This window comes from Mycteria americana, chromosome 2 (genome assembly GCF_035582795.1).
Source record: "Mycteria americana isolate JAX WOST 10 ecotype Jacksonville Zoo and Gardens chromosome 2, USCA_MyAme_1.0, whole genome shotgun sequence".
Classification (NCBI taxonomy): domain Eukaryota; kingdom Metazoa; phylum Chordata; class Aves; order Ciconiiformes; family Ciconiidae; genus Mycteria; species Mycteria americana.
Window position 1 is genome coordinate 13,835,047 of NC_134366.1, and position 27,802 is coordinate 13,862,848.

The 27,802-nt window shown below is 39.7% G+C and overlaps 1 protein-coding gene across 1 annotated transcript in view; it reads right to left on the reverse strand.

Moving 5' to 3' along the window:
* The window catches only part of PITRM1 (pitrilysin metallopeptidase 1), a 30,238-nt gene extending 20,263 nt beyond the window's left edge, over positions 1-9,975 (reverse strand). The window contains exons 1-12 of the mRNA XM_075492439.1: positions 9,827-9,975; positions 9,273-9,375; positions 8,305-8,411; positions 7,196-7,347; positions 6,642-6,756; positions 6,414-6,510; positions 5,846-6,006; positions 4,443-4,569; positions 3,625-3,713; positions 2,928-3,056; positions 1,043-1,156; positions 514-610 (exon numbers count right to left, since the gene is read on the reverse strand). Coding sequence (XP_075348554.1) covers positions 514-610; positions 1,043-1,156; positions 2,928-3,056; positions 3,625-3,713; positions 4,443-4,569; positions 5,846-6,006; positions 6,414-6,510; positions 6,642-6,756; positions 7,196-7,347; positions 8,305-8,411; positions 9,273-9,375; positions 9,827-9,873 — 1,338 coding nt within the window. The 5' untranslated portion in view covers positions 9,874-9,975. The remainder of the gene's footprint in view (positions 1-513; positions 611-1,042; positions 1,157-2,927; positions 3,057-3,624; positions 3,714-4,442; positions 4,570-5,845; positions 6,007-6,413; positions 6,511-6,641; positions 6,757-7,195; positions 7,348-8,304; positions 8,412-9,272; positions 9,376-9,826) is intronic.
* Between the last annotated feature and the right edge of the window lie 17,827 nt (positions 9,976-27,802).

The following is a 27,802-nucleotide window of genomic DNA, read 5'->3' on the forward strand; positions in this document are numbered from 1 at the left end:
TCAAAGACATCACATTTTGCTATGGAACATGTTTTCCCCTAACAGCTTTGCTATCAAAATTTTAAGCCAAGAATTAAATGAGTGTACGTTTTCACTTGTGAATCTTGAAATTAAATTACAGCAGTACAACCCTAAATTCCATAGAAAATTATAGTTCTTCTATTTGATTTTTAAAAATACATAGGCATCTGGCCAAAACATACAGTTAGAAGAGCCAGTATGGCATGCCTCTCTTACAGAAGTAATCAGTGCTACTGCAATCAAAGCTACTATTCAGGCAAAGACAACAGGCTCACTGCCTGAGTAAGTCACACAGTGTGGACTCCAGCGATAGTTTGAAGGCTACTGAAAAGAAGGAAGAAAGATGTACATGAGATGACAAAGGAAAAGCCCTTAAGTGAAAAGTTTTACATATCAAGAGCCTACAAAATGGCCCCATATTTCATACGTAAACAGTAGATTTCTCATCCATTCCTAAAAAAACACCACACATGGGCACACATACAGACTTACAGATGTCAGGGCAAGTCCAAAACTCGTAGACTGATGCTTCAGCTGGATTTCAATTTTGTGAAGTAGAGCTTCAATCCTATCTTCCTCAAATCCTTTCCTTTGGGAAGGGGTGATGAGAGAAGGAAATCATATCCATTAACACTAACCACTTTAAGTGAAGTTATGAAAATGAATTATAACATCGATAGAGGAAGCATTACAACATAATGTCTTCCACACTGAATTAAAATTGATATGAAATAATCTTATCATGCTGTGCCATTTAATGAAACTGCACTAATATCATTAAACTCCTGAAGGTTATGCTGATGAATATGCTACAATAGAGGAAGTTAGCGGATGCAAGTTTTAAGAGTATTGAACAATATTACTGCTTCTTTGGTGCATTTACTTTAATATAACTAAATTTTTAAGGCATGTTATTATATATATGCCTGTACTATTACATGCCTATTATATTATTAATATCTAATTGTAAAAGACTGTATAAAAGAACTAACAGTATTCTCAAATATTTAGCATTACTCACGCAATAACTTCATCAACTGTTCTAGCAATTATCTGTTTCACAGTATCAATGTCTTTTTCAGCAATACCCTGTAGACCCACACTGAAATAAGCTTCTCTTGTTGAGCCATTAAACCTAGAATAAAACATATCCAACTCAGTGACAACTACTAGAATGTAAGCATTAAACCTGCCAGCAAAGGCAGAAGAAAGGGAAAAACACACGCAATTTCCACATACACAGAGGATTTTAAAAGCTAGATAGAAAGAAAAGAGGCAAGAAATGGAACTTAAAAGCATTTTTTTGTTCAATTTCAGTAGCAGTAGCGCACTGTTAAGAAAACACACGGCATACGATATTAGAGAAAGAAAAACAGTTACAGACGAAAAGCTGGTCTTTTCTTTTCATCTTCCTGTTCATTTGTAAGTACTTTCAGGCAACGAAGTATCTTTTTTTAAGGTGAAAATTTTAGCTGCCTGTAACGCCAAACACATACATGGTACTTAAGCAGGTGAGTGGAATGGTATTGTTAAATTTGTACTTCTAAAGCAGTATTTGTAAAGTAAGTGGTAAAGGTGAAGTGTTCCACGTTTGTTGCAATTATTTTTAATAGTCCTTAAAACCAAAAAAGTAAAGATAATTTTGTTCAAGCTGTCAGGCAGGGTTAACCATAAGGAGTCATCTTTAGAGAGACAAATTGACACTTGCAGAAATATGGAACACCTAGCAGCTTGAACCAAAGCCAGCAAACAAAAAGCAATAGGTGTTCATCAACTCTAGACATCCACTATTTCATGTCTAAAAAACATAGAAGGGATTCAGTGACAGGCGCAGATGTTGAATTCAGGAATACTGATCTCTGGACTCAAACTTATTCTTGTCTAGTCACTAAGGAAAATTAAAGCCAACTCACTGTATGGTTCAACACGATATTAATATAGTCAACCTGGAAAAGGCTCAGTGGACAAAACATACAACAACTGAAATCACTACTTCAGTGTCTAAAGACGGATTTCTACTGCCATGCCCTGTGATATTAAGATGTCTGCATAGCACTGGCATGCATGACACAGGACTCGCAGGAAACCCATGACTTCACATAGTGACAGTTCAAGCCAGGCAGAGTACCCTAAGGCATTAAAATCATAGATGAGTATATTAAGGTTTCCCACTCAAACATCTGAGACAGCCAGTGGAAACGAAGACATTATTTTTGTCATCCTGAAGTCTAAAAATCAGTCAGATGAATCATGTCCTGAAAGTGCTTCTTTCTTTCTGCTGACAATAAAGGCAAACTATGATAAGCAGCTGAGCCTGTAGTTAGGTGAAGACAATCCACCCACCCTTAATCTGCAGCACAGAGCGAGCTCAGAAGAATGGCTGCAAGAGCTACAGTTTGAATAAGTAAGTGTTGGCAGAAATACCCTTTTGTACTGAGGCAATGGCAAGTTAATGGCAGCTAACTGCACAAAAGCATATTTGTGCCAAACCTACCTACTACTAAATCACAGAATTAAAGCAAAAAAGCAAAGGTAACACAGTACAGAAAAGAGCTAGCAAACTCTTCTGAGTAATACTAAATGACCAAGATGAAAACCCCAAGTAAATTAGGGCACTGAAGGTATACCATGTTTTTATCTACCCATTGTTCCTGTTCAGGAGGTTTAAACAGTACAACTTTGTTTAAATTAACATAGCTTCTATCGAATTATTTTGACGAGCCAAAAATTATGCTTGAGAATGCTTTATAGTTCATCAGTAGAAAAATCTTAAGATGTTTTAATATTAAAATAAGATTATTCTGGTGTAAATTGCCTGTATGAGAGATGAATTCTCCCAATTTAACAGTGGTTTGCAACTTTTCTAATATTGCTTATAGTGATGAAATGTAAATTGCAACACTTACCCAACATCAGGAGAAAAATCTGTACCAACACCAGACTCAATTAAGGCTTTGTAAAAAGGAGAATTCGGCCCATCAACCAACAGTGAAGACAACAGGCTTAGTGTGAACGTTTCAGAAGTGTCTGTAATACTGAAGAAAAATTCATAGTTCTTAAAAAACATCAAGCTACGAATATGAGGCACTTAGCATCACTGAGTTCATTTCAAAAGAATTACTTCTATAAAACAATGTAGAGGGAGCAAGGGAGAAATAATTGTCAGTTATGAACATGGCACCAAACCTTAGGGAACTAATAGAGCTCTACGTCTTTCACTTATTGTAACTAGCAGTAAAGCAAGTTAAATTAGGCTGCAAGGGTAGATGAAGTTAGTAGTAGGGTCATACAGAAAAGGTTGCACATGGCAAGAAATTGAAAGACAGGAAGCCAGCGTTCCCAAAAGTCTAATCCACTGAACAGTTCTGTAAGATAATGGCTGATTTTCCTTATGTCTATCCGCTAAAGAAAAAGACAGAAAAAATTGTGCTTAGTAATTAAACTTTCATTTACTATAGGAGGATTTGTCTAGCTTTCCCATGACATTATTTAACTTAAAGATGACATTTATGAAGAAGGATTGGGGGACCTGAAATATGGCTACATCTTGCTTAAAGTTCTAAAATGAGCCTTTGATTCAGAATTTCATTTTGATACACTTACTCTGTCAACAAGTAGCTGACGCTGACAGTTGTCTGCCTGGAAGGATCAGCAGCAAATGAGTCTAAGCCGCATGTTACACTGTGTTCTCTCTGTAAAGTATAATAAATACGTTTGATGCAGACTAAACTCAGAGCAGAAGTTACAAATAAAAAATTTACTGCTTGCAGCTTCATAGCATCTTCCTTCCAAAGATTTCAAATAATTTTACAGAGACTCATGAGTAAATTAAATATTCATAAGTAAATACACAAACACAGGATATCGTGAAAAATATGAGTCATATCTAAATTTTTACAAGTGGAGAAACAGAGGAGCTGATCATGAAAATCTGGCCATAATTAACTCTCTGAGCTGGGTTTCAAAGAAATGCTTAAGCTTCTGGACAAGCCAGGGTGGGAAGGGAGGGGGGGGAGAATGGAGAAAGTTATTTTTGACACCACTGTTTGGAAGTTTAGGTACCATTAGAGGGCATACTTCCTGACACTTAAGTATCAGTATTTGTGTAAGTAGCTATAAATGCTTTCCATTAAATGCTTCAATGCTCCAAATGCTGAAGGACTTGAAAACTGGAAATAAGAAAAATAAACAACTGCATGCAATCATTACATTACTGAAACTCAAAAGTAAATGTAGTTTTTCCCTTGCTTTAACCAAAACAAAAAATACTTCAGCTCATTTACACACAAACACACTTCTAAACAAAGTAACTCCAGCAGGCTGGGCTAAAATGTTAACCTGTTACATTCAGTTTCTGCAATTCCAAGATTGGATGTGCACTGTTTCTCTTTCTTTGTTTCAATTTATTTTTTTATACTTACAGGCTTTTCCCAGAGTTTCTGTTTTGGGATGTCAGTATTTGATTCAATCCTTTCAAATTTTATCAATGCTTCCTCATGTATTTGTTTCAAATGTTGCTCCAGTGGAAAATTACCATAAGTGAAAAATCTGCATTTCAAATGAAAGATTGAGATTAAGCATCAGATTTTACATTATATTTACAGTAACAGCTTTTATTATATTCTGAATTTCATGTAATTTCCAGTGATTCAGTTACATCTAGAAGGGAACATGCTTTGTAAGGCCCCTAGGTTAAAGGCCCACCAGTTTGCCATATACATAAAATCCCTGGATTTGCTGGTAAAATTCCACGTTTTCCAGCTTCTGTCTTATGCTCTGGAGCCCACAAAGAAACAGAATTCCTTTATTTGCAGCAATATACAATGTTCCAAGAAAAAATATTAGTAATTGAAGCCAGAATCCCAGTAGTCTAAAGTTTCAGAAGGCAAAATTCTTATGGTCCTCACACATAATATATAAAATACGATGATCTCAATTGATCTATAAAACATGGCTGGGTCCTGTGGGTCATTCTACCAAAGCACACTCTCATACCTACAAGAAACATTGCTGATTTCCACTGGATTAAATATGAGGATGAGGTATGTCTCAGGTAAATGTTAGTCCCTGATTAAAATCTAAACACAGGTACAACAGAATACTTGGGATGATGAAAAAAACAAAGGATGGTGAATTCACTACTATGACACAAGTTGATGTTCCGTAAGTGAATTAATCAGTCTAACAGATTGACCGCAAAATTGGTTTAGAAGAAACAATGATACTATAGATTTCCCTCCATATCACCTTCAAATTTTCAGGCAAAATGACTTTTAGCAGTACCAACAGAATTAGTATCTGACTCAAATGGGTATCCATTATTTAGAACCTGATACAGTAATGTGTGATTCAGGAGCAAATAAACAGCCGTTCATGTGTAACTTCTTTTTATAACTTTTAATCTCTGTTGACTTCAAGGAGGATAGGAACCCCTAGACTCATGGGCATTACTTGTATCATAACTCCCTAACATTACTGCCAAATACTTCGTATGTTCCATTTCCCCCCCAACCCATATGAGTTCAAGGTGAATAATCTGTAAACAAAAATCCCCAAAATAAATCCTTATAATCAAGCAGGCAGACGTACTCTAGAAAATCAGCCATCTCTCTTTCAGTAGCCCCTGCTTCCAATTCACCCTTCACTTCTCTCCATAGAGCAAATTCCTTGCTTCAATGCTGTCCTAGCTGCTGGTGGGCATAGGTTATCTAAGTTGCTGGCCATATGTATGGAAACACTGTATCGGTGGTTTTCCCTCACGAAAATATGAACAGAGTGCTAACTCACTATATAACCTAGTAAGTTAGTCACAAATTTCAGATACCTGGAATTGCTCGGATGATAATGTGTGGCATGGAACTGTTTAAGCTGCTCCCATGTAAGATCAGGAATACATAATGGATCTCCACCAGATACTACACCATAAGTGTGATCAGGAAGGATTTTATTCTGCAGGTGCTGTGCAAATATCCTCTCATTATCTGTCTTAAGAGGAAAATGCCACATTTCAGTAAAAGTCATCAAAACACATTTTAAAAATAAAAGGTGTTCAATAATAAGACCTCAGAGCTCTAATTTACACAAGAGCTCCTCCTCACATAAGCATTTTGTTCTGTAGTCCCAGGTACTTGGATAAAACTAGCTATGTTATCATGTCAATTTAAAAGACAATTCTACAATAAAATCCATTAGCAAGGTGTTCTTTTACATATAAACAACTTTCAACAGGCTAACTTTAAGAATAACCATGTAACAGATTGCTGACTTTACTGAGGACTCAAATTTCACAAAGGAGGAATGCAAATCTCTGGTGCAATAATGCCATTGATAGCCTGCTGCTTAAGCCACTTTACCACGTATAAGATCTTAAAACAAAAATTCACAAAACTTACAAATGCCCCTTTCATTTCATTAAAAACAACTCCTTTGAAGACTAGAGGTGTCTGAGGATCAGTTGGATTCTCATGTTCTAACCTCCAACCTTCTTGCCTGAAAAAGTTAGTAACAGGAAGTGTTGGGAGTTTGAAGGTTTTGGGGTTTGGTTGGTTTTTGGTTTTGTTTTTTTTTTTTTTTTTTTTTAATTTAAGGTTTGCATACATCTCAAGCTGTCCACATCTTACCAGAAATCTAGTTGCCGCAAACATGGAAAGAAAGCTGCATCCAAGTACACTGACAGGAGATTCTGAAAATCCTTGGGGTTTTGTGTTGAAAATGGATAGAGTGTGTAATCACTAGCTGTGTATAAATAAATGTAAAGAGATCAGAATTTTAGAAAGTCTGAGATGCATTTTGCCCTCATTTATTTTTAACCTCTCGTCTATATAAATAACTGGAAGTGGAGAAACTTACTAGATGATGCATGTTTTTCCTGAGGAATACACAAAAGTCTAATGCTGCAATTTTTTTACCATGAAAACTTTGCTTTTGCCATATATATAAATAATTAAATGCATTGTTGTATACTATAAAGATCCAGTTCTATCGGGACTTTGTAACTGCCAAGTGAACAAGATCTATTTTGTTGCCCTGCCTTGTTAGTTTTTTAATCTCTCACTCACAACGTTCACACTTAATAATAATGGCTCTCCAAAGGGAAATTAAGGAAACATGACAGACAGCTCTACTGCAATAAAACCTCATGCATTTTAAGTGGCATTATTTACTTTGGGCTCACCTGTGAATGCATTCATGAAAGTGGACAGCGACCTGTTTAACATTTTAAAGAACGGATCTCTGCAAGGATACTTTTGAGAACCACATAACACAGTATGCTCGAGGATATGTGGGACCCCAGTGCTGTCCATTGGAGTGGTTCGGAATTGTATACTGCAAGACAGAGAGCACAGAGTGGAATATTTGTGATGAGAAGTCCATCCACCTCCCATCTGCAGCTGAGATTTATGGGAACATTATCACTGTCTAGTAACTAACACGGCATACAGCAGGATGCAGAGTTACTGAGTTCTTAAGACTCCTGAGTGCTCAGCCACTTCTTCTAGAGGGTATAAAACCTCTGCACTTCTATCGCAGGAGGTGGTACAGAAGTTTTCAGCACATAACTAAACACATTTCTTTTTTAGCCAAAAGGCTCAGAAAAAATCTTCATGGAAGGTTATGGTAAAAAGAACTGTTTTACATCTTGCAACTATAAGGCAATTTATCAGAAAGTCCAGTTTTCGGCTCACCAATAGAGAAGAGATTATAATAAATTTGGAGTAGTTTAGTGGAAAGCCACAAAGATGGTCAGGGGCTGCAGCACATGCCCTGTGAAAAGAGGTTGAGGAAACTGGGCTCATTTAGCCTGGAGAAGGAAAGGCATCAAGGGCACTCAATAGCTGCCTTCCAATACCTACAAGGATGAAGACAGGTTCTTTGCAAGGATATGTATGATGGAATGACATGAGACAATATTCATAAATTGAAGCAAGGGAGGTTCCAACTTGATATTTAAAAAAAAAAAACAAAACAAAAAAAAAACCAACCCACCATACAGACAGTCAAACATTGCGAACAGGTTGCCCAGAGAGGTTGTAGAATCTGTCTTTGGAAATTTTCACCTGGATAAATGTCTGAGGAACCTCATCTGAATTAAGTGCTGGCCCTGTTTTGAGCAGCAAGCCTCATGACATCTGTTCCAACCTGAAAAACTCTAAGGACGTCCCACAAAGGAAATACTATTGTCTTTGTTATCACAGAAAAATCCAGTTATGAAGCTGGATTACAATTTATAAACCACAAGTTGGTGCCGAGATGGAACATGCTATACATATATTAATGTTTTACCTGAATAGATTATTGGAGTCCTCTCGAGCCACATGTAAATATCTGGCTCCTGTACTGTCATGACTAAGCTTCACTGCAGTCAGAAACAGCTCAGGAACAGCTGTCACCTGCATTGGAAGAAAACATCTGTATTACAGTGTGACTGCAACTAGGTCAAATAAATCATGGATGATACAGCAATGATCAGTCTGTTGACCCTGTATATAATACTGGCATATACAGTATTAAATAAATTCTTTGTTCCTATGGTTTATTGGGGGTGGGAAAAGTAGTATGTAAATGGAAAATAAAGTTTTAAAAAACCACAACAATTAAAATACACTACAACCAAAGAATTATACTATTCTGATATAGATACTAAGACCAGAACAATTCGATCAGAAATACAAAGAAAAGGCATATATTCAAATGGCAGTGGTTAGGGGAGGAAAAAAAAAAAAAAAAATCAAGGAACCCAGTTCTACCACTAGCTCTGTCACCAGCAATCACTTTTTGCAAATTACCTTTACCCTCTGCTTCTGCTTTTTTCTTTAAAAAAAAAAAAAAGAAATTCCAAATATTATTTCCATTACAGATTCTCAACAAAGGTATTAAAAGCAGCTTAGGAGATAAAATAATGCTTGAATATCTTCCGTAAAACAGCACACAAGGAAGTTCAGTTATCTGTCTGGACTTTTAGGAGACCACACTGAATGCTCAACATCTGTAGCAGACACACAAACTCCTGGGTGCGTTATTTACCCTTCAAGAGTTAGCTCCCTATAGGAACGTGTTAATGTGTTACCTAAAGAATTTGGTTGCAGAGGGATAATTACAAGTAACTCCTGTATCATTTTTTAACTGACCACCCAAAGCACCTATGCAAATATTTAGTGTGTAGACTCCTGGCCTCACTTATGCACTTTCCAACCAAGGGAAAATTTAGCTACACAAGCACAGAGGAAACATAAGCCAAGGGCGATGCTTACCTGCTCTACAGAGAACCCATGGATCTGCTCGCCTATCCTGTACTGCAGCGCTCTTTCATTAGCGGAAACGCTCTTCCACCTCCATGACTTCTGATTCAAAGACCTGAAATAACACTCCCCTTCAACGCAAACACGCTCGCTCCACCGGGGCTACAACAGCGAACGAGACATCGACCCTCACCCCGCGCTGAGGGACGGCGGCGGGGGCGGGGGGGCAGACGAGGAGCGCGCAACCGCCCAGCCGCGGGTCCCGCCGGCCTCCAGCGAGGAGCTGCCCCTCGGGAGCGGGGACTCCCAGCCCGCCCGCTCGGGGCCTGCCGCCAGGCACACGGCACGTCGTGCCCCGTCCCTCGGCTGGGCACGAAGGAGCCGGCTGCAGCGCGGAGCCCGCCCGAGCCCGCGGCGGGGCCCGGGGCAGCGGAGGGCGGGCCGCCAGCCCCGGCGGAGTGCCGGCAGAGGGGCCGCGGCCGGGCAAGGCGGGGAAAGGACTGGCGGACTTGGCTTCCCCCCCCCCCCCTCCCGCCCGCTCCCCCCAGCTCCCTCCCGGTCCTCACCGGCCGCGGCTCAGCAGGCCCCCGGCCACCCGGTAACGGCTCCACATGGCTCGGCGCCTCGGCGGCGGGACGGGCCGCACTGCCGGGCCGGCGCAGGCGCCGCGGCCCCCGCCCGCATTGGCGGCGGCGGGAAGCTCCGCCTGCCCGTGCCCGTGGCCCGCCCCGCGCTGCGGCGGAGAGCGGGGCCACGGCGGCATCGTCCTTGGCTGGCCCGGCCGGGCTGGGCCGGCCTGCGGAGCTGCGGGGGGCGGTTGGCGGCGGCGGCTGCGCGGCTCTCGGCAGGGAGAGGCTCTGGGGGCGGCGGGCCCCTCAGCGGGACGGCGGGGCTTGGGGGGGGAACACAACCCCAAAACATTCGATTGTTTGGGCAGGATTGACCTTGGGGGCGGGGGAGGAATATCTTGGGATTGTCTTTGCTTGTTCAGGAAGTTCCCAGGAAAATCAAAAGCTGTGTGGGTTGTAAAGAGAGTGACCTTCGAGCGGAGCCTGTTGTTTGCTTTTTCAAATTAAAAAAAAAACCCACAACACCCGAGATAAATTGTGTTTCAAGAACTGCATCTCTCCTTGCCCATGTCTTGCCAATCCATCTTGATATTTTCGTGCAAAGATTTTGTGAGGAAAATGAGCAAAGTAAACAGGAGTAAGTGGGAAACTAAACCAGGGCTTAATCCTGCAATTGTATCTGTGTGCGCAGAGCCTTTATCAGCTGTGCAAGGCCTTTCACACAGGGACGGCACGGGTTAGATAAGCTGGCAGAGAGATAGATGGAATTCTCCCAGTCAGCGTCGCAACAGGGACCTCCGTGAAGATTCGCAGGACGTTGTACCCACCAGGAAAGTACTGGTACATGCCTAGGCTTTTATTCCTTCCGTTTTGCAAACTAATATGAATTTTAGATAGTAACTTGATAACTGATTTCACATTGCACGTTCACGAGGTTTCCCAGAAGGCCAGCATCTGTGAAATAAGTATGGCCACCAAATTACCAATCCCTCGTTCCTGAATGTAAGAGCTTGATTATCTAGACATAAGAGGCCTGATGCCAAAAGTGGAGACTATGTGGGATTTTAAACAAAACCAGAATGAGCAACAGGTGCTCAGCACATCCCACGCCGCTTGTCTTCAGTTCTTTGGCCATGATGTTAACTGAAAAAAATCGCATTTAAAGTATCCTGGGAATTTTTGTCTCTACCATCTCTGACCGCTTGCTCCTCTTCGCTGTCTGGCACGCAGACTGCCTCCCGCTGCCTCCCGCTGCTGCCTGTGGTCGGTCACGTTAGGGGTTTTGTCATCCTTGCATGACTCTGCACTTCTGCCCTCCCTGCCCCTGCGGCCGGGCGCGCTGCCCTAAAGCACGCCATCGATCTCCCTGCTGGCTGCGTGGCTCCTGATCACTCCAGCACCTTTCATTTCCTCTGTTTTTCTCATTTGTGTTTTCCATGTAATTTTCCCATTTCATTAATTTTTAAATTAAATAAAAAAGCCAATAACTTGCTGTAGTTAAAGTCGGGATGTTGTGCATTAACCTACATAACCTGTCATCTATCTTAATTACATATCTTTCTCATTCTTTTTTAAGGCTAGTGAAAAGATCCAGTAACTTTCATGTAAAGCTTAGATGCTGCTGCTAGCGAATGCAATTTGTTTGCTCTCTATTTTCATTATACCTGATTTCCTCACTGCCTTCTACCATTTCACCTCCTGTGGTTTTTGTCCTTTTTTCCTGTGTTTGTTTCAGATTAGATTCAAGTCACACCACTTTAATAGGAGCTGCTTATAGTGTATGTTTCTTTTCAGTATATGTTTCCAGAAGCTATATGTTTCTAACACCATGAACAACCAGTCCTGATGGGAACGTCTACATTTTTTCAAGCTAAAAACAAACAATGACATAAACATATAATGAACAATGTTCTCAAAAGAATAAACATATGAAAAGAAGTACCTCTGAGACTCACATAAAACCATGAGTTTATACTGCATGGTTCTATTTTCAAATGTTTCTAAATATTTTCATATACTTATGATTTATTAGTCACAACAAGGTTAACTTGCAGCAATTTTTATTTTAAAAGACTATGCTGGATTTTCTGTTGACTATTCAGTTCCTTAGTTTTACTAACAGTTTCCTAATTTGACCATAAGCTACTGTCTCTGTTTACAGATTTCTTGTCATCAATATTTAGTTTGCTTCATGGTTTATAACATTCATCTTAATGGAACATCAGGCTGGCATTCTGCTGCAGACATTTATTTATTTTTAGTTGATGTTTATATTGGAAGGATGATTTACTGGCTGACTGTTTTCATATCACTGACACAGCGTTTGACAGGCAACCTTTCACAAACTTAACCAATCTGAGTGGGCAGAGTTTCAAAATAATCAAACATCATTCCTAAACTTAAACTTAATCACAAAATGGAAGTCTTTTATACTACCCCTTAGACAACTTTAAAATATTTTTTCTTTCTCCTGCTATTGTCTTTGATGTATTTTGTACATCAGAGCTTTTCTTCTGGGAAAAGAAACAGAAACTGATCTGTTATACTATTGTTTCTTCGTTTTCTTGCTGTGTAACATTACTGCTGCACTGGTAATGTAAGAGTGGTACATTATATTCTTTGCGAATGTAGAGGCATGCACGTGTGTATATATGTATATATAATTTTGTAAACATGACTTTTGCATCTTAAGACAAGGATAATTCAGGAAGACCTCACTGCCATGTAAAAGCATAACAGGTATAACATGATCTTGCTCAACTTGTCTTGATAAATCACAGAAAACCATTTGGATTACCTTTGCTATGTAACTGCAATTACTTCAAAGAGCTTTTCCACTGGTAAAAATGAGATGACAATTTAATCCTCAGTGTTTGACTAGAGAGATACCTTTACTTAGTTTTATTTTCCTTCAAAAGATTTTGTTTTCAATCACTTACAAGTTTATCTAAATTAAGTATTTGGGCTAAAGAGTCCCATGCCTGCACAAGCTATTTCTTTCAAAAAATTCAACTAAAACTGTTTAGGAATGAAAATGCTATTTTGTGTTTAACTAAGAAGTTTCATTCTTTATCCTCTGCAGCAGAGGTTGGTCCCTCCTGCTTCTCAAGTGTGTCTTTTCTTATCTTCATGGATGGTAAGGCCCAAATTTTGCCAAGTTAAAATCTCTGAAAAATACTTAGTAGATGCTTGTTACAGCTGGAAAACTATATTTTCTATGGTGTCCCCTACCAGGCATGCTTGTATCTCAACATTTCTCCCTGCACAGAGCATAGTCTGTGCCTGCACCTTTCTTCTAGGGTTTTCTCAGGGCTAAAGATAATAAAAATTATTTCCTCTGTGACTGCTTCACCCTCCCAGGGGAGAGACCAGTGATTTTCTGCACAGGCCTGTACTATATGTTGTCAGAAGCAACATAAAACTCCTTATGAAAGTCATCAAAAGGTAAAGGAAAAAAGGCTACGCTCAAGGTCTACTGAAAGATAGAAATTTAAAGGAGATAGAGTTGGTATGTCAGAAATTGTGCTTTGTCAGTGGACAAGATAATGAGGAGGCTATCTGCCTGTCAACCCTTTTCTGAAGGCCATGAATAAAGTCTCTGTGAAGGGAGTTCATGACAACTGTGTGGCAGCCGGTGAGTTGAGAAGGATGAACTTTCGTGTCCCAGATGCCAGCCCTCCTCTTCCCCGGTTCCCTGTGTGCACCACCCATCATCTTCCTGGGAGAGGGTCTGGTGAGAACAGGTCTTTGAGAGGATGTGAGCATGACCCCAGCTTCAGCTGTATCTTGAACATCACTGAACCCTCCTAGTACCCTTTTCTTGTGTATCAATTTTGTTTCCAAAATTATTCCAAAACTATTTTTAAGTGTATTCTCTTCAATAACAAAACATTAGCAAGCCAAGGTTTTTGCACCATGGGTGTCAGCCAGCATTCAGCGGGGCACTGAAATCAGTATGTTACTAAGCCACGTGGAGAGAAAAGTTTGCTAGGCCTCAGCACACCTCCTAATTTACTCTCTCCATGTTTTCTTCCAGAGAAGATTGCAAGTAAGAGGCAGAGACAGAAGCTGATGGTTGTGCTGCTGCTGTTTTTCTGCTTCCTTTCTGCCTTCACAAACACCTGTTCAGCCTGAAACTAAGACTTGGGGGTATCCCAGAGGTTGTCTGCCCATTGGCAGGACTCCTCTCGGTGGCAGGTGGAAGATTATTAAATGCATACATGGTAGCATGAAAGAGAGGGAGATGTTCCCCACAAAGATTTTACACTAGAAAATTGAATGAAAACCAAGCACAATGTTCAGTGTGGTGGTTTCTGGACGAAATCACCTACTATCATGAAGCCTACTTCCACCATCTCTCTCAGAGTTCCCACAAGGTGGAAGTAGGCTCTCCACCGGGCTATGTGACCCCATGCAAAACTGAGGCTGGCATGTGCAGACCCTGTTTTGTATTGTACTGCCAGAGAACAGGATAGCTCCCATCGCTACAGTGCTAGGAGCAGGTTTGTTCCCAACCAGTGATGTGAGAGGAGGAAAAAAGGAAAATCGTGTGTCTTGCTAAAAGCCTGGGGTGATGTAGTATATCAGAAGTGCTTCTGTGTCTTAGGATTATCTTAAGCAGACCAGAATACCTGATGAAAGTCAAGATGAAAACCTTGCTTAATAGTTTACATTTCAAATAATTTTACTACCCTCCTTCACGTCTTTTCCTGCATCTTTATTAAAAGATTTAAATATTTTAATTGCTTCCTCTGCTAACAAATAGTGTGACAGCGAGGAATTCAGGGTAAGGAAGGAGAGAGGAAGGTAAAGAGGAGATAGGTGTTGGGTGAAGGTTGACAAAGATTACATGGTTCTGTAATATTATGCATACACATAAGTGAGGGAAGCTAAAGTCACATCGCTATTATTTGTAGGAAACAGGATATTACAAAAAATTATCACTAGCTGAAAAGCATTGCTATAGGCTATCACAAATGTAGGAGTGGAAAGTTGCTCAACACCTCAGTTTCTCAGAGGTTAAGCAGAACTTCATGCATAATTTGTGTGCTGCCTCCAAATTGCAATTTAATCCTATAGTCAAACTCTGTACGAGTCACTTGTTAACGATGACAGCTGAAGGAGTATGAATCTCAGGGACAACAAAAACAGTGAATTAGCAAAGTGGCAGCATTTTATTTCATAGAGTATGGCTTAAAAAATTATAACTTACTTTCTAAGGTGATTCTGTTTGGAAGGACCTTCCTTTGCTGGTTGCTTATAGTACCCAGAAATATTCAGCTGCATGGCTCACATATTCTTATCAGTCTTTTCATTCATCCTTTTACAAACAGTTTGGTAATATCTCCACTTTAACCATTAGTAATGTTTCTTGCTGTAGGAAGACAGCCATAACATAGGTAATCATGAGTTACATCAGAGTCCATTTTTGCCAATAGAAGAAAAACAAAAGCCTCACTGCTGAGAAATTCTACTGTTGTTGTCTCAGACCCATTCATAAACTGTAGTCCACAACACCAAGAAGAGGATAAACAAGTTCTTGATACTGCAGAGTGATCCACATTTTATGAATTTTCTTTTAGCCTTAGTTGGGTTATATTTCATTTCTTAACTTCTTTGTTGCACCAGCGTGAGACAAGCCAGAATAGAGAGAAATGCTGTGCAGATGTGGTCTCTCACATAGCTCTAACAAGGTACCTCAGTCTTGCTCCTGTCACCCTGTTGACAGCCTTTATTAAGTCCTTAACAGTGCAGATACATGTAAGATACAGGCCAAAACATACTCTTTGTGTGTGGGAAGAACAACGTCTGCGTAAAGGAGTTGTGGAGTCTATGTAGAGTTAAAGATTTCATTTAAGTGAGCTCACTGCCCATATCTGCAAAACCACATGCTAGATCCTGTGGAGCTGCAGTAATGGAAAAAGCATGAAATGTGTGCCTCGGTTTAGTACAAGTGAAATGTATTTTGAACAGAGGTGGGATCTAGTCCACGTCTGATGCTGTCCAGAATAGCTAGAAACTCACTCTGCTTCTATTTACATTTCAGCTGCCACATGCTGGAAAGAATTGTTTCTTGTTATCTCTTACCTTTCATTTTGTGGGGAGGAGGGAAGGAGGAGAAAAAAATATTTAACCCTCAGATTTCTTGCATTTTTTTACATACTTAAGTATCAGGGTAGCAGGGCATCCCCACGATAAAAAGCATCTTCTAACTGCAAAGCCAGGGAAGGTTCATAAAAACTAAGGTCCACACTTGGCCCTTGGTCTCCTCTGGTCCCTATGTGGCCCTAAGACATAGCTGAGGGGAGGGGAATTTCAGTTTAAATTACCTGAAGTAGTGAGAGAGCTGTAATACAGCTTACTGGGGCAGTGATTTTATGCTATGAAACTGTACAGCATCCCCCTGTGTGTGGGAAAAGGGCCTTGAAGAAATCGGAGGGTGCAAAGCCCCAGGATTAAGTGGGAGGGTTGTGTAAGGTGATGGCAGCCTAACCCAGTAAAGTCTTGTTCCAGTTGTCTTTCAGAAGAGGTCTTTGAGCAAACTGTCTCCATAACCCTACCCAGATTTTGTTTCAGGACTAGGTTATTCACTCCAAAAGAGAGCCTGAGAGTGAATTAACGTTTATGTGATCTGAACCATCAGGGGATGGCGTAGCCAGGGTCTGTACTCCAGTAGCCAGAGGAGCAATTCTTTACGAATCCTCAACTTTCCTTATTTGAATGCTTGTTTGAACATTTAGTGTACTCAGCTGGATGTATTCTGACATGCTGAAGTAGCAGTGACAGTAAAAATGCTATATTTGCATCTGTGACTACTTTAGATATCGGAATTTTGTTATGTGAAGAGGTAGGTGTTTAGACAAGTTGTCCCATGACCAGCAGGTATAACCAAATATTGTTTCTTGTTGGCTACATCCATTATATTGAAGTAAAGCAATTTTACCCATTATCTGTCCCCGTATTGCAATGCCCTCAGGAGCCTCTCATCCCTACTATGATTTTGCATTGCCTGTGCCAGCAGTGTAAAATTGTATGCTGTAGCTGATTTGGAGTGATGCACGACAGATTGCTCAGCAAACTGAACGTATAATGGATGGGCTCTTCCTGCTTTTCCCTCGTCTGAGCACTTAAGTTTTTCTGCTGCTCATCTGTCTCTTTTAACAAAACATGGAATTTAATATCCCTGGGACTTTGGCTCTCGTCAGGTTCCATTGCAATTAGTCAGTTGGTGAAGGAGAGGGGAACTCAATGATAGACAGGAAAAGCATGAGCTGCAAGTCTAATTTTCTTAGAAAACCAAGATGTACAAATGATATCAAGTTAAAGTAATCAAAACATTCTCCAGTTCACTGACTGTTTCTGAGAAAAGCAAAGCAGTGATATATTTTAAGTCATATTTGGGTTTAGATTTTGTACTGTCTCTTACACAGCTGTTTAAAATGCAGCACAAAATGCAACTTGACTTACACTTTATTACTACAAACAAATGCTAAGCAGAAACCATCTGTATCTTCCACTGTTAATGTCTACATGGTGCTGCAGTGGGCCAACTCTTATAATCACATTCTAGACATGAGACACAATTGTAAGACTTGTTAAATGTCTGCATTTCGTGCCATCGTTTTGTACCATTGAAGTTAAAGTGCGGGTCATTGTTCTGAAGATGCAGAGTCAAAACACTTCAGGAATGTTGAAGACAGTGCATAATTTTTTAATTTGCTCAACAGCCTTGTTTTCAGTTAATCTTTTAAGCCTCGTGGGTCAAACAATGCTGCTAACTTACATATGGTGTAGTCAGTCATACTGAAGTAAATAGCATTTCATGAAGTAAACATCGGTGAAGCGTTGCCCCATGGCTTTTGCTCTTTAGGGTGCTTTCTACTTACCTGTAGCCGTAATAATAGCCAATAATAGCCTGGAAGGGGGGTGCACAAGGACTGTCACCACCACTCTGCGCTCGCAGAAGAGCAGAAGAGCATGCCTGCTGACGGACAGCTGCCGCTTGTGCATCCCTTGCATTTCAGCCAGGGTACGTGCAGCTTTCACTCCTGCAGCAGGGGCTTTCTGCTATGTGTCGCTGGGAGATTCACCTAAATAAGGCTGCAGAACTGAGCCAGGGTTTTTGTCACACACATTTTACTTTTACGTACAGTTTCCAGGACATGTAAGTCTCTCTCCTTTGAATAATCCATAAAGTCTTCAAATGGGCAATGTGACCTAATCTGCTGAATGATCTCATGCTGTCAGATGTAAAATATTATCCAAAGTGAATGAAATGAGGTGGTTTGAAGTTTTCAAAAGATGTCTTTGGAATGTATGAACATATTTGTTTCATCTTCCACATGTAACCCAAATAAAGAGCCCATTATGATGTACTCCACATAGTATACAGTTCATTATGTTCGGCAACATGTCTCTCCCTTCTCGTATTAAAGCAAAGTATTCTCTTTCATCTCTGTTCCTGATAAAGACCTGCCACCTTTTACTCCTTAATAATTGAAGGCAACCTACTACAGAAGCTTAGTGTTGGATGGCTGCCTGCACCAATAATATGAAAAAGAGTCGAGTTATTATTTTTGATGGCTTTAGTAGTTATTAAAACTGAAGACTGTATGTCATGACTCGAGGAATCTTTTAACTCTGCCACTGACTTGCAAAAAGAAACCCTGGCCTTGCTAAGGTTAATAGTGACTTCTGTATCACTATAATCTCTACTTCAGTCATCAAGTCTCTCAGGTTCACAGTTTCTCAAGGAACTCATGAGTTAAGATTGCTTTTATTATCTATTTTACAGATAAGCTAACAGAATTTCATTAATTAATCAATGGGACTCCGGAACAAGATTCATTGCTTTGTCAGAATCATGGAGCACCTATGTGTTGACATATATGGGTGAAACTTCCTCTGGAGTTCCTGTAGAATTGGCATGCTTTTTACAGATATGCAAATTTATTTGTATATATTTGAAATTCAAATATGTGTTTATCTTAATCCTTCATTATGAGTTTCGAAACAAGGTAATTCTCAGAAATATTTATTTTGCATAAATGGATTTTCTGAACAAATGGATCTGGTTTGAACAAAGACTTCTCAGTCACCTCTGTGGTGGTTTTACACATTTTAACAATTTTTTTTTAAAGTTAGTCTTCTTGGGAGCATGAAAGCTAATTCAGGGGTGAATCTGTCACAGGACCAGCAAATTCTCTAAAGCTTGCTTTTGCTCATTTTGATGAAAATCATAGCAAAACCAGTGTAAAAAACCTCATGAAATTAACATTGTAGCTTCAGTCTCCTACATTGTTAAAGACCAACCAACCAAACAATAGTTCAGTATGGCTTGCATCCGTACGTATGTGGAATGTATGTGTCACTCAGCTGTTTATCTGTTTGGAAGGTCATTTCACATGTTTTCCACAACCAAACGGAGAATGAAGAGGATGTGAAAATCGCTGATCAAATCAAGGACCACTCTGCAAATAGGATCAGCGCAGCAAGGTTTCGTATGCGGCTTGTCCTTTCGTTTTATCAGAAGTGATACCCAGAACTGGACTGCACTGTGACTATGGGGTACGTAGTCACAAATGGAAAAAATTCTAGCATGTAGTTGTGAGGCTATGACAAAAGGGAATTAAAAAGAAATTGGAAGAGTCTAATTGAAAATGTGTAGCTATGAATAGTGAATACTGGAAGCCCTCAACACTTATTGTCAATAAAATATGTATACTATTTTTCATTTTACCCATACTATATACTTCACATTTCTGTACTTAGCAAGTCTGAAAGAGGCACTCTGTTTCTGGAGCATCAAATACCATTTTCCTATTCAGCCTATAAAATGAATACCCAAGACAAAAACTAGAGCCAGGCAGCATGTAAGTGGCAGAAGACTATATCCGTAGAGCAACAGCTGAGCATAAAAGTGAACATGATAATAACTTTGACTTATTCAACTCTTAAACATAACTTAGGGTGCAATTGCATTCGGATGAGACAATGTCTAACCTTGGCATACAGAAGCGCTGCTATGGGCCAAAGCTTTTGCCCTCTTGCAGTTTGTGTGCCATTATTATGATAAGCTTTTCTATTGTGATAACTCAAGCATACGCAGTTTGCCATTCAAAATAGAACCAACAAAGCTTTCAGTAAATGGAGTAATGTATACCCTGAATGTCAGATACAACATCAATCGTTAGAAAAATCACCATACATGCAAAAATCATTGAATGTATATGCCCCAGGCCTTCTTACAGATACCTTTCTTTCCATAGTTTATCTATTGATAATAGAGCTCACCAAACATGCATTTTGCCTTCAGATAACCGTGTTTGGCTAAGATAAAATCTTTACCTGTGTGTTATGTAATGTATCAAGTACCCATGTATATATCATACATGTGTAAACAATTTAAATAAAATACCAAACAAGCAAAGAACACATCTAGTTTTAGATTATAGAATTTGCTGTCCTAATGTTGGCCCCAAACCTTCTTCTGGTACATCGACAGTTTTCAGAGGGAGGCTTGATGTAATCAAATCGCAAGAAGGGCTGCATTGATTTGCAAAGCTGGACAGTTACATTTTCTGACTCTGCTTAACACATTATTCAAAATAGAAGATATTAACTCCAGCTAGGAAATCAAATATGTTTTCATTTTCAAAAATAACAATTTTACACAAATAGGCTTTGGAATACTATCTCATGGGTAAGCTTGTTTTGAGAGAAGATTAATTGGAGAATTACATAATGTTGTTAGTAAGCAATTAAAATTCAACTGAGCCTTAAAATTGAGGCCTTAGGGAACCCTGGTCGAATTTACACATATTTCAAAAATAAAAGTACAAACTGCTTCCAAAGTGCCATCACATACCATGCATATTTAAGAGTTTTCTCTTAAATGATCCGTTTAGCCTTGCTTGAAGGATCTTGGGAATACCGTTTTAGATTACTGACTTTGGAACTATCAATAAATGCTTTGTCCTCCATGAGCAGACTTAGGTTTTATTATACCCAATGCATTCCTCAGATGGCAAATTTTGCTTTCTTCACACGTACTAATGGCTCAGTTTTTAGGGAACTGTTACTGACAGTGAAGAATTTTAGGTCAGCACGGTGGTAGGTGTTGGATTAGTGAAAAATTAAAAAACTCCCCCATCTTCCAGGCCTTTTGAGACCGTGGAGAAGGTAGAAGGAAAACTATAGAGTGCAACAGAAAGCAGGTGGAGACTTGTGCCACCCAAGGGAGAGTTAAACGTGGCCAAGGAAGGGGCAGGAGAAGAGGCAAGCTGAGGCTATGCCACAGGAACGGGTGATAACGTCATTTTTTAGTGAGCGTGAGGAGCGTGGCAGAGTTGCTGCTCAGGAAACGGAATTGGGAAGTGACACCTGCTCTGCTTTGTCCCAGGAAAGTCAATCCTGCAAGTTTATAGCTCCAGAAACGTCTCAGTCCTCTTCCAGATAGCTTTAATGTTTAGACCGATAGCAGTTTTTCCTATGACAGCTTCTGGGAAAGCGCATCGTGTTCAGCCCCCTCCTCTCTGGCTGCTCCACAGCCCGGGGAGCACAGCAGGGCTGATGCCAGGGAGGAGGAAGGGCAGCAGAGGGAATTTCAGTAACTTCAACAGTTTCGCACCGTTCACCAGCTGCAATAAAGGCTCTGAGTTTGAAAGCAAGAGCTGGCTGTTGGTCGCTAATCCTCTAGAGGGCGAGTGCTCCCTGTTGTATCTTAAAACCCCCTCGAAGCAGGATTTTGTCCTGTGTTACAGTATTGCTTCTACCCTTGTCTCATTTAAAACTGATGTTATCACCCCTTCTTATGGCAAAGCCTCAGCTTAACCCTTGCTTTCTGGCTGGTCACACTGCTGGTTTTAGCTTCCTGCCTTTTACCGCTCAGATCGCCTCATTGATTGTGCTGCCGGCCAAAAGGAGCTTTCTGTTGACACAGTTGGCAGCGAGACAAGCCGTGCACTTAGAGCTCATTAGATAGGCGGGATTATATTCTAAAACTAAAACCTGACACTGCTGCAAAATGATAAAACTGCTCCAATGCTATTCACTCTCTTCTCCGAAAACTGAGCGCAGTTATTACGTGTGCAATTTATAGTTTGCTTTTTAAAGGATCGGGGTTGAGACATGGATTTCCACTGAAATCATGCAAGATTCACAACACGTGGTCTACGCTGGGTTTTTGTTGTTTACCTTTCCACAAAAGCGGCCACACCATGAGCTTTGAAATGAGATTAACTTGCGACTGAAAGCAAAATCTGGTGGGTTTGCAAATGGAGCTACAAGGAACTCCACATTAAAGTGCCGTAAAAATGCTGACTGCTCTGAAAAATCAGGATGAAGGCATTTCAAGATAGGAGCAAAAATGGATAGTCATTTTCCTAAAACAAGAAGAAAAAGATCTACTTTTTCACAGCATAGTGAATATAAGTCCATGTTTGTGTGATACAAGAGATCACTGTGTTCCAGATTCCTCTGCTAGCTTCAAGTAGTTTGGTATGGCTAAACAGCAGAGTGCATTCCCATGCGGAGATACTTGTCTGAGTTACAGAAACAGTGTGATTCTCATACCGGGGCAAAAACATCTCCCTAGGACAAGATGCAATGCATTTATAATGTTTCTAGTTTTGTGACTAGCTTGTCCAGCACTCCACTGCTTGGTGCGGACATACCTAGAGTTAATGAGTATTTGTGAAAAACTGAGCTATGACTATAAAGAATAGCATGCAAAAGTCCGTGAAGAGATGAAGCATCCTATGTATCCTTATGGCTTTAAACGGCACACAGTAAATAAAATCACAACGCTGAGTGGCCTGAGGGTTACTAGGAATACCAGTTCACTGTGTACTATCCATTCTCGGCACTAAACAACACTATGGAAAAAATAATATGCGACCAAAGACAGTATTCATTAATTAACAATTAGCTAACAATCTTCAGTCTCATATTTTCTGTGTGCTTGGTTTTGTGTACCAGTTAATAATCTCTTAACTTAGTTTTGTGAAATATAATGCAAAGATAGGTATCTAGTGAGTATTTCTCTAAAGGAGACAGGACCTGTGAGGAATGCCCTACTCTGCAGCCTGGGAAGGAGGCAGTTCAGAAGGAAAATGACTGAGTTATGGAGAAACAACCTGAAGAGTCAAAGCCAAAACTGCGGAGGCTCTGTAAAGCTGCTTTGGCTGTTACAGATCCAAAGGGAACGACAAACCAGAAGAGATCGGAGGGCTCAACTTCAGATGTAAGAAGACAAAGTTTGGCAGCTCACTGATTGGTGAATACTGCCCAGTGCAAAAAATCGCTTTAATTAAAACTGTTCCTGTCTGCCAAGGGAGAGGGCACATGTGGTTGAGCTGGCAGCTAACTTTAACAAATAGTTTGTAGGATTCTCTATGTACAATATTTTCTTGAAGAACTGGAACATTGTGGTTGAAAGGAATGAATGTTTCTGCCCTTTGCACCCTTCAACAGAGGGAAACACTAATTGTCCTATGAGGCAACAGCCAGCTAGGTTTTCCCACGTCCATTCAAGCTCTTGCACATCTGCACAGAATTAAAAGTTACAATTTACAGTTAAAAATATATGTATGTAAACTATGTATTTATTAATTGTAGTTGTGTTTAAAGGCTGCGATTAAAGATCAAAATCTTCTTGCCTGAAGGACTTCACATGAAAATGAAAGGACAGTCTTTGTCCCCAGACTGGCCAAGTGAAATCCAATTAAAATATTTCCCCATCATGAACTATAAGTATGATTAAGCAACGCCTTGAAATAAACATAATGAAAACATTATCCATCATTTTCAATTGTGGTTTTCCAATTAAATCAGGGCATAACCTATTTGACAATTAGCATGCAATGATGTCTGTCCCTAGTGGTAAATAAATACCAGTTTGACTTTGGTATGATAAAAGCTTTTTATTTTTTAACTGTTGAGGCACGCACGTGTTTGGACGACCAAATACTGACACCAAATACTTCTTACTGGAATATATATCCCACTCACTGAATGGAAGTCTAGTGTGGGGTGTTTTCTGTGGGCGAAGCTCAATACAAAGGAAAGGGGAAAAGGGCCAATATTGTAAGGGATTTTGAGCTGCGCAGAAAATACTCCGTGTGTTAGCAACTGAAATCGCAAGGCAGAGTGCTGAATGACACAGGGTGGCAGCACAGATCAGCAATACTGGCTTCTGCCCACTGAAAGGATAATAAACCCCCCGTGTCCTCCTTGCAGAAATTTGTGATTTTTCTTGGGGCTATTTTGTTCATGCCTTATTGTCACCAGGTGATCGTTCTCCTTAAAGGTCGTTCACCTTAAACTGGATTGAAGTCAAGCTAATCTCCTGTGGCTCGATCTACCTCTAAATGAAATCATTACTGGGTGAAGAAACAAGCTCCTAGAGAATGCTTGTTCTGGAGTGGGTAAAGGTAGACATCCCAGGAGAAATCCTGACGTTGAAATCAAGTGAGTGGTTTGTTATTGACTTTAATGGGACCGGGATTTCAATGCTAGGCTAGGATTTTCAGTAGATCAAAGGAAAGGACAGTGAGATTCAGGCATTTAAATCATTTAGTCACTTTGGTTTGAAGGCCATATTGCAGAGGAGTGGTCTAACTTGTTTGAAAATCCGAATCCCAAATCCACATTCAGTCACTTGCCTAACTGACCTGGTTCGTAGGGGTTTTGCATGTGTGCGCGCCCTGTTGATTTAATGCAAATAGCTTGAGGAAGTGTGTAACGTTACCTTTAGGCAACATTATTACTGGAATTTCTATACTTTAAAGGGTTTCAGTTTGTAAATTTAATATATTGGTCTCATCTCCTTGTAGTCTTGTTGTGTAATGATATCCACAAGGTAAAATTAAGCTATCATTTCCAGCAGAAGTAAACTTAAATATTTCTTTCTCCATGGCTAAATTCAGGTTAATTTCTCTGTTCATATCAGCTGCCTTGTGCATCTGGGTTTCCATCCCACAAAAGCTTATGCAGCTTCTTAGCTTTCAACATGCCAGTTTTTCCATTACAGTCACATGAAATTACTTCCATGTTTAAAGTGCATGTTAGGAGGATCAAGGACGTTAGGTAATACACTGTGAGATAGTGCACGTTCTCTAAATTCTGTGACTCAGTGGGGTGTAATAAATGAATAATGACCTTGCATTAATGACCTGGCATTTTCATGTTACAGTGCCAGCATTTCTTTAATTTAATCCATTGTATTTATTTTCTCAGGAACAAAAATCTCATTTAATAGTAATCTTGAAAAAGAAAAAAAATGGGTTTTTCTTCGTTCGCTTAGTCGTTTGTTCTTCTTTTATGTGCATTCAGCTCTTGTCCATCCTGAAAGACTCTATGGTAACTGGAGATACAATGAAATTATGACATCTCAAGAGAAAAGAGGCTGAAATCTGAACAAATGAGAGAAGAAAGGATTTTTAGGCACTGTTCACAACTCTTTTCACTCGTTTTGACTGACATCTACTGAGCAGCAGTGTCTACTAAACATTATATGAGAAAATAGGTTTTACTTTCTTGATATAGCTAACACTGAAAATAGGGGCTTTTTTACACATTTTATTTCTTGTCTTTTGAATTACAAAACAAAACACTTTACCCATCCTTAAACTGCTGCAGTGAAGATAAAGGTCAAATGCTTTATCTTCATATAAAGATGATTACAATAATCTCCTTACACATTCCCTTCAAAAAGCTGACTTTTCAGTGCCCTCTGTATCTTTCTTGCCGTCCTTCTTTGCTTCTGGACATCCTTGTTTCATTCCCATTTATTGGGGATGCGTATAAGCACACTGCTTTGGTCCAAATGACTGCACATTGTACCCACTATCATTAGATACAGTGAAGATAATAAACGAAAAAGAAGTTAGCTATAAGCAGGAAGAATTCTGCGACGAGTTGAGGCAATCTGTGTCAATGTCAAAAGGAGGAAGGACATTTGCACAGCATACATTATGCAGCTCTAAACACTTTCTTGAATATACATTCTGAGCACATAGTCCTCATGATAGAGGTTGTAAGGGGATTTTTAACTTTTATTCCTCAGGGCTCCATCCTGCAATGTGGTGCTGAAAGGCCTTTCCTTCTGAAATCATGAAAGTGGTGGCAAAATATTAGCTGATTTAAATTGTCATAGATCCATTGAAGTCTTTCTCCTTATTTCAGTAGAAGTTTACACCAGCAAAAATCCTAGTCCTGTGAAGAAAGAACCTAACAATTCCAGAAGTTGTTCAGCCCTTTACAGGATCAGATCAGGAGGCATAAACAGCACCATGAAACGTATTCCCAAGGGACAGCTGGGATTTCATACATCTTGCGCATCTGTAGGAATTCTGGTGCTAAGAAAGCAAGCTGCATAATTCAAAGAGGGAGAAAAACCTGAGCAGTAACTACTTTGTTAGTAATAATAAGGTGGCATCTGATATTTGAAGGTCTAATCCTGTTATATTGTGATGTTCTCAGATTAGACAGTAAATGAATTTTTAAAATAGCCAAGGTGGCTAGGGATAATTACAACCAAACTGTCCTCAGCAGTTTTTTTTTAAGAATGGTTGATCATTAAAAAATTGCCCAAAATAGGTCCAGCTATATTATCTCACCTCCAAGTAAAAGTACCCAAGATGGTTTCAACAGCACATGGGAACACTGAGAATTTTTATGGAGATGTGAGGTATAATGGATAATCTGACAAATGTAACTATTATGGTTTGAGCACACCACCGAAATAGCTCCCTGCCTTCTGGAAAGTAACAGAACGTTTTAGAATAGCCCAGACTCAATTCATATTGATCCACATAAAGAATAATGACCAACCACACTGTTTCAGTAGAATTAATCCACTCTCTTTCCCTGCTTCCCTTGTTGAACCCTCAAGAGAGAGTTATAGATTTCTTATACTGTTATGCTCATTCACTTACTATGTGGCAATGACCTACTTTCTGTTTAACACAGTGAACACGGGACTCTGAATGTATGAACATACAGCATTAGGCTTCTGCACATAGTGTTGTGATTGTCAGAGATAAAATCTGACATCCAATAAATCTTTGATCTTGAAAGGAAATGGTGCTTATTTGCATCTAAGTACTTGCAAGCAATTGCAGGTAATCCAAACGGAGAATCAAAGCCAGAGAAGCTTTTTGTGGGGAATTCACATTTAAAAATTCTAGGCAAAAAGCAGTTTGGGTTTGATTTGCTCAGAGAAGCATGGGCACTGAATTTGCACAAGTTTACAAAAACAGCTTCTTTCCAATTCCCTGTGACCTTGCCTTTGGTCATTGCAAAAGAAATGCTAATTAATGGAGCATAAAGTGATATTTATTTGTTCCTTGTAAGTCTTTTACTTGAGAAGGATGCAACCTGGAGGGGATACTGATGTCAGTTATTATAAAAACCAAACAACATGTCTCCTCAAATGCTACAATCTTGCACATGTACTGGAAAGAATGGAAAGCCAGGTAATGAATAACAGAAAGGTTTGGCTCAAAGGCTTGTGAACTGCAATGTACACATCATGCCTCAGAATTACGGGCTCATAAGCAATATGGTTGACACATGGTATGCTGGGCTTTATGTCATGGCTGCTTTGGTACAGGGCAAAGCTGTGATAATCCTGCATGTTTTTATACCAAGAAGAAAATTAATTTGCTTGAAATGTGGAAAATTAAATGATTGCACTGTCCATGAGTGATGTCCTTCATGTGAAGGCAAGAAGGATCAAAAATCAAAAAAGGATTGGGAGATTTGAAAATTTGGCTTGAATAGAAGAAAACCTCAACTGCAAAAATTCTCTGCAAATGGAATTTTCACTGGATGATTTTTTTTTATATATGAAAGTCTGGCTTTTTATAGGAAGGTAATTTTAAAATAAAAATCAGTATTTTACTCAGAAGCACTGGGCAATACTTTGTGACATGGGTAGGATTTTCTTTCAGTTTGCTTCTAATTTAGATT